Source organism: Neospora caninum, chromosome VIII, assembly GCF_000208865.1.
Source record: "Neospora caninum Liverpool complete genome, chromosome VIII".
In the NCBI taxonomy this organism is placed as follows: Eukaryota; Apicomplexa; class Conoidasida; order Eucoccidiorida; family Sarcocystidae; genus Neospora; species Neospora caninum.
The window spans coordinates 5,836,485-5,847,706 of NC_018395.1; the positions used below are offsets into that span (position 1 = coordinate 5,836,485).

Consider the following 11,222-nt stretch of genomic DNA (forward strand, 5'->3'; position numbering starts at 1 on the left):
CGGTTCCCTTCCGCGATTGGACAGTCGAAAGCGCCTTAGCGTTAGATGACGTTTTCAGCTCTTCTCTGGAGAAGCCCGCGTGCACACTGCAGGCTGCGAAGGCAACGAGCGAGGAGAAAGCTTGGCGCTTTTTTCCTACGGCACAGCCTTGACCAGTTTTGGTTTTCCTCTCTCGGTGCCTGTCTTTCTTCTTCGCGGGCGTTTTAGAGAGAGCAAGGGAGGATCGGCGCCGACGAAAGCGCGCAGGTTCCTCTGTGCGAGAGAACACTTTACACGCCCCGTGGCGCCTCCCTGCCGAGGCGCTCGCGACTTCTCTCACCTTTTTGAAGTGAGAGGAGCGACGAACGGAGAAAGCCCAATCTTTCTGGATTCTTCCAGTGGGCGTTTCCCCTCTTCTCACTTCCTTGGCGGAAAACATCCCGTCAGCAAAGCTCAGGGGCGGAGAGGCACATGGGCAAAAAGAGCGGAGCTCTGATCGACCTCGATTCACCAAGGAGACGGAAACCAGGCAACGTTCGAAGGAGCGGACAAGAGGGAGAAGAACCCCTGAACGCACAGATTCCGGTGTCTTTCATTTCAACGCTCGGATAACGGAGAGCGGGAATCCTCGGAAGGGCGCCGAGACTGACGGGGCCGAGAGGAGACGGACGAGAGAGGGAGAGAAGGTGAAGAGGCCAGACAGAGAGAACTGGAAGTGAAAGAGACAGGGCAAGAAACGAGTGAAGGGAGAACGAGAGTAGGAAGCTGAGTCTGTGACAGATAAGACGGGAGGGTGAGAGAGACGCTGGACGTGGCAGGCAAGGATCGGTCTCTCCCGATGCCGCTGCTGTCTCCCTTACAGAGAGAGGAGGCCGTTTTGCACCCATGAGTGCGACACAGTGCGCCTTCGGGATGCACGAGCGAGGCGGAAGGACTCGAAAGAGGTGCTAGGCTGTTCGTTGCTTCTGAACTCCGAAGCGGCAGCGCACCTGTAGGACCACTTCCTCCCGCTTCCCCCGTCACGTGCACGGGACGGGGGGAGGGGGGACGTTCAGCAGAGAGACGATGGCCGTCTCTGCGCGTCCTGAAACATAGGCGACACTCGCGAGGATCCCCCTCGCCTGCCTTCTCGCTCTCTACAGAGTTCTCAAACACATGCTCACGCCAGAAATCGTTTTCCTTCCCAGGAAACGATGGCCTCGCCTGCCGCCACAGCCTCCCCGCTGGCAAAGGCTGCCGTGGGCGTGCCGGGGCGTGGAGTACGTCCACTGCAGACTGGGCTCTCTTCGCGGCTACCGTCCGCGCAGCTCGGGAAACGTCAAGCCCGTAAGTCGTCTCTCCCCAGCTGTGCCTCGCCATCGTCTTCTGTGACGGACGCGGGGGTTTCTTCCCCTCGCCGCCAGGGTGCGCGAGTAGAGAGAACAGCCACGGCAACGGGGCGGCCTACCCAGCGTCGAGTCTCGGGGCGTGGGGCGTCCGCTCAGAGAACTCTGAAATCGAGCTCAGGGGGCGTACTTCAAGCGCAGGCAGTGACTGGCCCTGTTTCGTGCTCGACCCCCTGCGAGTCGAACGGCCATGATTTCTCTTCGAGTCCTTCGGTCAATTTCTTCGATTCCCCTTCGTCCCGTCCCTTGGGTTCTGCGTCTGCCTCTTCGTGTTCTACCTCTTTTTCTTCTTCGCTTTCGTTGGGCTCTCCTCCGGCCGTGCTTTGCCCTTGCGACTCTCTCTCTGGTGTGTCGAGTTCTCTGGAGGCAGCGCGGTGTCTCGTTGCCTCGACGAACCCGCCTGCGTCTACGTCCGTGCGTCCGACGGTTTCGCCTGCATGCGAGGCGTGCGACGACGGCTCAACGGATGATGAGCATCCTTCTGCGCTCTGGGACGATGGCGAACAGCGTAGATCTGCCCTCGGCGCGGGAGGGGTAGAAACGTGCAAGGGTGAGGAAGTAGGGAAGGCGAGGAGAGGAGGACTCGCGTCGAGAGACGACCCAGGAGAAGACCGTGGTGGACCGACTTGTGCGGACGAGTGTGCGAGCGTCCACGCAGAGGACCAAAGACCTCTCTATTCGCCGAGCGTCCCGTGCCCGTTTTTTTCGTCTCACGTTCGTTCCACCTCGCCTTCGTCCCCTCCGCGCTCAGGCGAGTTGCGTCTGCCTGAAGACAGCCAAGCAGAGAGTCTCTGCGTCCTGGAAGCGAGGGCGAGCGATCGCGCCAAGGGGAAGAACGACGCAAGCGCCGAAAGAGAAGTTTCTCGTCGTCTCACCTCGACTCCTACTGACGCAGACGACCGCATGACCTCTTCTCTTCTCGACGCTCCTTCCGGCAGCAAATCAGCCTCTCTCCCTTCGTCAACTTCCTCCCTCTCTTCCCCGTCCTCGCCCCTGTCTCCTCCCCTCGTCTGGGCCGCAGCGCAGTCTCTCTCGGCGCAGGACGGTGTGTGTCGCCTTTCGCGCCGAGGCAACAGAGACTCGCGAGGTTCCCTCCTGCCGCAGTTTTCCAGCACGCGGGCGTCGCCTCCGCGTGCGCCCCTGCCTGCGCAGTTCCACCGCAAATCAAAGTCTTGGGTCGCCTCGCTCTTCGGCCAGGCAGTGCAGTCTCCCTTCTCTCCGCCTCCGTCGGACGAACCAGAGGATGAGACGGAGTTTCCGCGGCTCGAGAGCGACGCGAACCACAGAGTCCCCAGTGCACCCTCGCTCGCCTCGCGTCTCGCTCACCATTTCCTTCCCTGCTTCAGAAAAGGCTTCGACCGCAGCCACGCTTGCAGTGACCTCGTTCGCCAAATCCATAGCGGCTTCGCAGGTGGAGGCCGACATCTTTTCGCGTCGGCTTTCTGGGGACCCGTAAGGCCGGACCACGACATACAGTGCTCGACCGCAAAATATACATACATTCATACATGTGCACATGTATATGTATAGATGGTGTGTATGTTGATACATGTGTGAGAAATTTTGGAGAAGGTTGATACCTCCACAGCTGCGGAGCATCCGTGTCTCATCTCGATGCCTAAGGAAGCGCCTGGATGTGCATCAGTTCCTTTCTCTTTCTTGGTCTCTCTCACCCCGCTGGTAGCCTTCCACATCCCTTCTCGCCCACAGCTGACGTGCGTCCGCAATGAGTTCGCAGCGTCTTCTTTGGCGCCGTGTCCCTCGACTCGAGGCTTCAAGTACAAATCGACATGGATCGATGCACAGACAAAGCGATGGACGGGGCGGCTAGGTAGCGGGATAGCGAGAGACGTGCGCAGAGTGGCGTGCATGCTTCGCTGGTGGGGTGTGAAGGATTGTCGTCCTTTCCTTCTTTGCATTGCCTGTTAGGGCGCGCCAGCGCTACTGGTCCCTCTGGCGCTTCTTTGCGATCCTGCGGCGTATGCGGAGGAGCTCTTTGCTTTTCCAGCTTCACGTTTCGCGAGGATTCCGCTTCTCGTCGATGCCGACGGCTATCTCTATCGCTACGTCCCCGAGCACAATGTCCGTGAGTTGGAGTTTTTCCAACTCGTCCAGCTCGCCTACGAGCGCGTCTCTGTCGCCGAGGCCTCCCCGCGGTCTGCGCGGTTCTCGGCTCCCCACCCCCTGCAGGCGCTGCTGGCTGAAGACGCCGCACGATTCCCCGAGGCGAGAAACGCAGAGCGAGGCCCGAGGCGACGCAACGGCCCCAGGAGCGTCGTCCGTGGAACCGAGCGAGGAGTCGAGGGCGAAAGCGAGATCGAGGGCGACGATGCTGGTAGTTTCGGAGGAGACGAGCAGGCTTCCGACTCTCGAGAGACAGCGGAGTCTTTGCGGCGATCCGCCCTGGAGCGCCTTCACCTGCGGCCTGACGAACTGTCTCCAAATGTGGCCACGACCTCGTCCCGGCGAGAGTCCCAAGAGAACAAACACAGGCCCTTCTGGATCGTCTCGCCTCGGGGGGTAGGAGCGGAGCCTGCGTCTCGGGAGAGAGAAGGCGCGAAAGAGCAGGAGACGGAGAGACAGGAGACGCCGGCTCCGACGGCGTGGGTTGCAGCCCAAGACGCAGACGCGCCTGCGTCGTGGCCTCAGCGGCTCGTTTCCAGAGGAAGAGACGCAAGCGCAGGAATTGCCGACGTCCAACGACAGGTGAGGATCGGGTCCTGAGATAAGCGTCCTGGATGCTTTCGAGTCAGCGTGTGCGTTTTTTCGCATGTCGTTTCTCCCGTTCCTTCTCAGTTTCCTTCTTGCCAGGCGTTCGATCTGGCTGGATCGCTCATGTGACTGATACGTGTCTGTGGACCACGCGCCGAGTCTTAGCTCTCCTTGTACGGAGGGCGTCTGTGTCTGTGTCTAGCGCGTCTCGGGTTCGTTCTCGTGCTTGCGTCTGCCTGCCGAACGCCCGTTTTCCCTCTTTGCTGTGGCTGGGCCTTCTCGCCAGATTCGCCGCGCAGCCACGCTGTTCACGGAGACTGTCTCCGAGTCGCTCTCGGGCGTCGTCTCTCTCTTCCCTTCGCGAGATTCCTGCGAGGGTCCCGACGTGGATTTGGAGATTGTCGACTCGGGGGCGATCGACCGGCCGCTCAGCACTGCGTCGCTGGCGTCCTCCCCCCGTTCGTCGCGGTCTTCCCGCTCTGTGTCGTCCTGCTACAATCGAGGGATTGGGCGCAGTCGACAGAGACTGGGACAAGGCGAGACAAAAGAAGAAACCGAAGAAGAGGACGAAGGAAACCGAGACGACGGGGACGGCGACGTGGTCAGTCGGGCTGTGGGGCCGAGCCTCGGGCGGCGAGGGCGCGGAGAGACAGAGGGGCCAAGAGGTGGAGAGGAAGTTGCCGCGAAGCACGCATCATCAGAGGAACCGTGTCACGAGTCGGTGAACGCGAAGGAGGAGGAGAAATCCTCGTTTCTCTCTCGTCTCCTGAGCCACGCGGAATTGTCCTCCGTCGGCGAGCGCCTGGACGGCCTCCACGGCGAAGTGACGAGACGCGTCTCCGGTCTTCGGTCCTGGTCAAAGTCGTTTCACATCCCCAGCGGCACAGCAGCGCAGGGCGCGCTGGAACGAAACGCCGAAACGCCCGAGCGTGGCGAATGTTCAACGGGACGACGAAGAACCCAGGAAGGCCCGAGACACCAAGTGCTCAGGAACGCCTTTCCTGATCACGCGCCGGCCCAGTCTCCCCCTTCTTCGTTTTCGTCTTTCCCGCGGGGCTCCAGCCCAGAGGAGCGGCGAGCAAGCGAGAGCTCCGCGCAAGGTGACCACGGAGCCGCGTCCGTCTCGGCGTCCCATGGAGAGCCGGACGAGGCGTGGAGACGCATGTGTCGCTCGCTGGCATTCCTGAAACAGAACCGAATCGTTCCAGATTTCGCTGGCGTCGCGCTCGTTCGCCCCGGCGGCGCGGCGTTGCAGGACGCGCAGCGGCGCCGCCTCGCGCGCGTCTACGCAGCGGAGGAAGCCCGCAAGAGCGACGAGCGCGAACTCAGAAAGCGGTCGGCAGCACGCATGCAGGACCGTCCCTCGTTCGCCCCCGATGGGCTGCAGCGTCTCCCCCAGCCCAGTAGGTCGTGTCCAGGGAGCGAAAACAGGGCGTGGACGCCTCCACACCGGAAGAGGGACGGGGCGGAAAGGGTGATGGGAGGAGCGGTTAGGAGAAAGCAAACGAGCGACAGGCACGCGGTAGGCCACGCCGTGGGTGCGTTTCTGTGTGGGTTGTGTGGGAGCGTGTCGGAGATTTGTTTTTTCACGTGGCCGCAGAATTCCGGTTTCGTGTTGCCACACGCGTGAACGTCGTATCAGCGACTTCTCCGTTTTATGTGGAAACGCACTTCTGAAGCAACGGAGAAGGCCCGAGTCGCAGTGAGACTTGCGCCTCCCTGTGACCTCCGCTTTCTCGCTTTCCCCGCCCTTCCGTTTCTACTTGGTCTCCTCTGTGTGTTGTTCTCGGTGACGTGCTCTCGTCTGGTTCCACACCGGCGGGTTTTCCGCCTCTGGGCCTGGCAATCGTGTCCCTCTTCTTACGGAGCTTCTCCTCCCTTCCTGGCAATCGCCCCGTGCCCCGTCGGTCCTTTCGCCTTCGTGCCCGCGGTTTCTGCATTTGCTTCCTCCCGCCCCCCTCCCCCCCGCCCACTGGTTTTATCGCTGTCTGCCTGTCTAGCGCGCATGTGTCCTGTTATGTGTTGCAGCCTTCGAATCGTCTGTAGATTTCGCGTTCTCGCCCTTTGCGGTCTCGCGCGAGGCTGTGCACTCTCCCGATTCGACGGATTGGCAAGTCGGCGAGCGGACGCTTGTCTGGGAGAAGCTCGACGACGAGGTTCGAGGCGGACGAAGCCATGCACGAGACGCGAACACGCCTCGCGACGGCGTCCTTATGCTTCGCGTAAGACCCACGGCCCACACGGCTCTTCCTGGCCGTCGGGAGGGATCTGTGCACCAAAGTTGATCCTCGGCAATAAACATTAGACACTACCGTTCCGATCTCGTGCGACCGGAATCGAACTGCGGTGTGCTACACAGAGACACTCAAGGCCTGCACGAGGCGTCCTCGTATATACGCTTCAGACGCAGGTTATAAATACCCCCTTCTGAGAGATTTCCACTCCGCCCCTAGGCAGGCACTGGCAGTCAGGAAAAAGCTGCCTCTTCGTTTTTGCCCATTTCTGCTAACGATTGCGACGGAGTCTCCAACTTTCGCGTGCGCGTCGCCGCGAGCCCCGTGGAAACTTACCGGCGTGGACAGCTGCGTGCGCCGACTTTGCTAAGGCGTTTGGAGTTTTTGAGTGCGAACGTTTTTTCTGTGTTTTGTCACGATGTACAGCTGCACATTCCTCTCGCTCAGCCCGCGATTCCGTGTCTCCTCCAAGTGAAACTCGGCCGCAGCTTCATCGGATCGCATGCAGGCGACCCCGCGGCGAGCGTTCGCCAGTTCGCCGACTCGCTGGGCCTCAGCCAGCGAAGCCGCACGACTCTGCGAATCCGCCAAAGAGTCAAAGCGGCTCTCTTCGAGGCCTACGACCCTGGGACCGCAGCCAAGATGCTGACGGTAAGGCGATCGCGAGGCGAAGACCCGCTTACGCACGGCTAGTGATGGGGGGGGGGGGGGGGGGGGGGCAGCTGTCGCACACGAAACGCGAGGGAGAGGCCAGAAGCGTACAGAGACAGAGGAAGAAGAGTGCAGGGCGCAACGGCGGTGAGAGCGGAAGAGCAAAGGACGCGATCAGAGAGGACGAGAGAGACTGAAGATGTATTTCTCTTCAGGGGAAAGACCAGCCTAGACGAAGTCTGTGCGAAAGCTAGGAACGCCGCGTGTCTCGCGGCACTCTCCGCACTCCTTCGCCGTGTGCGGACACCTCACGTGTTACTCGGTTTCGTTTTTTCGCCCCGATTTCGTTCCCCGCGGCATCGTCCCCGATTCGGTCTCGTGGGTTTTGGCTCTTTCAGAATCTCGCACCTGCCGACGTGGGCCTCGGAGACGTTGCGCCCTTCCTCTCTGTCGAACAACTCCAGGCTCTCCTCAAGAGCTGGCAGCAAGCAGAGGTAAACTCCACCCCACGAAGGCCTCCAGCTCCTACGCGCGTCGATCTCGTGCTCCTTCTTCGCCTCTTGGCTCTTTTCGCTGTTGGAACCTGGCGCTGCTTCGGGGATTTTGGTTCATTCCGTCATCCTCTCCATCATCGCTTGTCATTTGTTTGTTTCCGCACGGCGTTGACTCATCCAGTCGTCTCGGGTGCTCCTCCGCCTTTTGGGGTTCGCTCTTTTGCGTTTTCGCTCACGCTGCCCCTGGCGTTCTGTGACCGTTTTCTTCGTCTTTTTAGAAGATACAGAATACCGCACAGGCTTCCCTTGCCTTTCGCCTCGCCTACGCCACCTTCACAGAAAACCCCCAAAGCCGAGTAAGACGCTGAGTCCCTCCAATTGCGTACATCCAAACGTATATATATATATATATATATATATGTACGCATATGTATACATGCTTAGTGATACGAGTCTGTGGGTAGGCTTGCATCTGTTGTGCATGACCGGGGTCGCGTGTGCGCACTGGTTGATAGAAGGATGGATATATAAACATATATATATATATATATATATATATATATACATATATGTTTCCGTCTATTTCAACGTGTGTACATCTGCGTGCCCTTTCGTTTTTCTGATTAGCCCTTTGTTTTCGTTGCTTTTTCCGCGTGTTTTAGTATGGCTTTATGTTTGCATCGGTTTTTTTGTGCTCCCGTCGTGTGCCCGCAGGAGTGCGGAGGTGTGAAGCGTGTGACGTTCGACCGCATGCAGTGCGCGGGACTGGATGCAGCCGAAGTTCTCCAGCTTCTTCACCGGTGGGTGGCCCTCTTTAGTGTTACTTGTTCTGTAGCCCGTGTGCCTTGCGATGTCGGTTTTGTTTCTGTTCCTTTGTTCTCTTCTCGCTTTCTGCCTTCTGTCGCGTTCCCTCCTCGGCAGTTTTCGCCACACGCTCTTCCGTCTCTTCTCTAATCCCTGTTCTTTTTCCGTGCCTCGCCGCCTCTTATCCCGCCCTTTACTCTCGAGACCGTCTTCTTCGCGTTTCGTCTCCACTCTCCCTGCTCCAGTAGGACCACCCACCTCTCTGCTCTGATCCTTCTGTTGTCTCTACAGTCGCCCTCAAACCGTAAACCCCCCGTGTCCCTCCTCCCTTGGCGTTTCCGTCGTTTCTTCCCTCCGTTCGTTTTCGCGCTCCTTCCACTTGTGCATGTGTCCCCGTTCTCGCGTCTCGCTTCCTCGCCCTCGTCCCCTTTTGTTTCCTCTCGCTTTCTTGCCTCTCCCGCCCTCCCCGGTCATGTGCTCTGGTCTCGTCTGTGGTGTCCGAGTCCTCTTTCCAGGTTCCTCTCCCTCCACCGCCAGGTGGCGAGCGTCTGTCTCGTTAAGATCTCGGCGCTGATCGAATGGCTCCGGCACCAGCCGTTTTTCCGCTTCTACTCCACCTCGCTGTTCCTTTTCGTGGACCTGAGCGATCCTGCGGCGAGTGCCGATTGCCGGTGGGCCTCCTTCTCCCACGCCGTTCGCCGAGACGGCCGGCACGCGCTTGCGGGGGAATTTCGAGACGCCAGAGCAGACGGAGCGATTCCGGTGACGCGGGCGCCTAAACCTAGTCAGGAACGAGGCCTGTCGTCTCCGACGTACGCGGGTGCGCCCCCACGCGCTTCTCACCTGTCGCCTGGCGGTGCGCCGTTCGGACGCGGCGAGCACGCACCAGAGAGAGGGAAAAGCGAAGAGCGGACGAACCGGCTCCGGTGGAGAGAAGACGAGAGCCTAGACGAAGTTAACGCGGGAGTCTTGGAGGGGCTCGAAGCCATACGCGAGGTCGCTCGCGCCTGCATTTGGGGGACGTGAGAGAAGAGCGACAAACCGGAACCGAGTTGGACGGCGTGTCGGCACCTGGCGCAACGTCCGGTGTGCCTCGCAGTTCCGAATCTTGCATATGTGAAGACGAAAAAAAGAGACCCGTGAGGAGGAACGACCTGCTGGCTGCCTGAGAGGGATTCCTCGCTTCTGTTGTTTGTGGGCGCAGGCGATGCTAGCCACTGCGCAAAGATTCCGTGCTGTCACTTCACCTTTTTGAATGTGTCCTCTGCATGGAAGATTCACCTATATACAGATGTGCAGAAACTCATGAATCGGTTCCATAGACACAGGGCTACTTACACATTTGCGTCGCTGTATATATATATATATATATATATATATATATACAGTGGAGGCACCGCTATAAACGCATTTCTTCATATATATATATATATATATATATATATATATATGTATATGTAGGTTCGTGTGTAGGCGAAACGTGCATAGTTTCGTATTTTTCATGTGCATGTGCACGTCTCTGTGTCACCAAAAGTAGAGCACAGGATGCATTTCTGTGTAGGCTTTGATGCATGCTGTTTGGCGTCGAGCACCGGCAGCGCGACAAAGGGCGAGGCGATCCACGCCGCAAGGGGACAACGGCGAAGAGCGTTAGGTTTTTCACGCGGGCTGTCTTTAGTCTTTTGGGCGACACGGGAAAAAAGGAAGCGGCTCGAACTTGGGAGGCATATTTGTCTTGTGAAAAAGACGTACGTCTTCGTTTTTTAGACCGTGTCGTTCGGACATGCAGTCTGCGGATGCGTTTTCTGCATGCAGTGGGCAGCTGTCATCCTTTGGTGACGGGCGTCCATGGCCAGGGAATTCGCAAAGGGAGAAGAAAGGACGCAGTGCAACAGGAAAAGTACGGCACGTGTCCTTTTCTTAGAGCGTCTTCGGGTTGGGTGCATGCAGCAAACAAATGGAGATGCTTACCCTCTCCTCTCACAGCGAACACTCTTTCGCCCCTGGCTCACATCGTGTATATTCATATATGATGTATAGAAGGCGTGGACATTTGGTTGCAGTTTTGCATCGAACAGAGAGGAAGCGGGACTGTTTTTTCAATCGTTTTTCAAGGATGCCTTCCCGGTCTTTGTCCCGGCTCGAGCGCAGAGACACAGGGAAACCCGTGGGCATTGTTGGGCTCTTCTTCCACATCATGCCACCCTACGGACCTGCCTTACCTTGAAACCGCATGCAGTGAGAAGCGCCGGTAGCTGCGTTTCGGCAGCCCAAGTCCTCCGTATTGGGAGACAGGGTGTATGTTCTAAGCAAGAGGCGTGTGCACATGCAGAGAAAAACTCCAGCGCCGACTGCCGGTCACGCCAACATCGTGTCTCCTGTCGAGAGACCAAGTCGACTGCCCGTTTTTTCACAACGAAGGATGCAAATCTAAATGCACGTATGCATCGCCATCCAAATACAGAGGTCTACAGATGAAATTGAGGCGGCGGTATGCATTGCTGTTTCTTGGTACGTGTAAAAGAATCCTCAGCGTGGGACATTTTCTGTTAACTGCAGGTCGATATATCGGTGCCTGAGCTTGCAAGAGTTCAGGAGGACGGAAAATGAACGGGGTTCCTGGTTTATTTCAACTAAACCACCAACGTTTTAAGATGAATGTATTGTTATAGCACCCCACTAAAGACGAATTCGTTGCCGGCACTGAATGAGGTGTTCTAGGCGTGTAGGCGTCCCTCGACGAATATCGTCTCCGTCTCTACATGCAAATGAATATTCGCATTCATCCTCGTAAGTGCCGAATACCGAAAGGTTGATAAGCAGCGCCCTCTTCTGTAACATACGCAAATACAGAGTCCCCAGCTTGTTTCTTTTTGGAAGCAGCTTTCACATGTCCGTGGCAGAAGCCGCATATCCCCGCAAAACGAGCCTTCATCCTCAGTGGCGTGTATGGACACCTCTCT

At 58.2% G+C, this 11,222-nt stretch overlaps 1 protein-coding gene across 1 annotated transcript; it reads left to right on the forward strand.

The window, feature by feature from the left end:
• Positions 1-1,172: 1,172 nt before the first annotated feature.
• NCLIV_037310 (conserved hypothetical protein) lies at positions 1,173-9,285 on the forward strand (the record flags this gene model as incomplete). Its single annotated transcript, XM_003883932.1, has 8 exons — positions 1,173-2,816; positions 3,294-4,070; positions 4,363-5,479; positions 6,105-6,298; positions 6,737-6,961; positions 7,360-7,455; positions 8,170-8,255; positions 8,775-9,285. The coding sequence occupies 8 exons, from the start codon at positions 1,173-1,175 to the stop codon at positions 9,283-9,285; spliced, it is 4,650 nt and encodes a 1,549-aa protein (XP_003883981.1).
• Between the last annotated feature and the right edge of the window lie 1,937 nt (positions 9,286-11,222).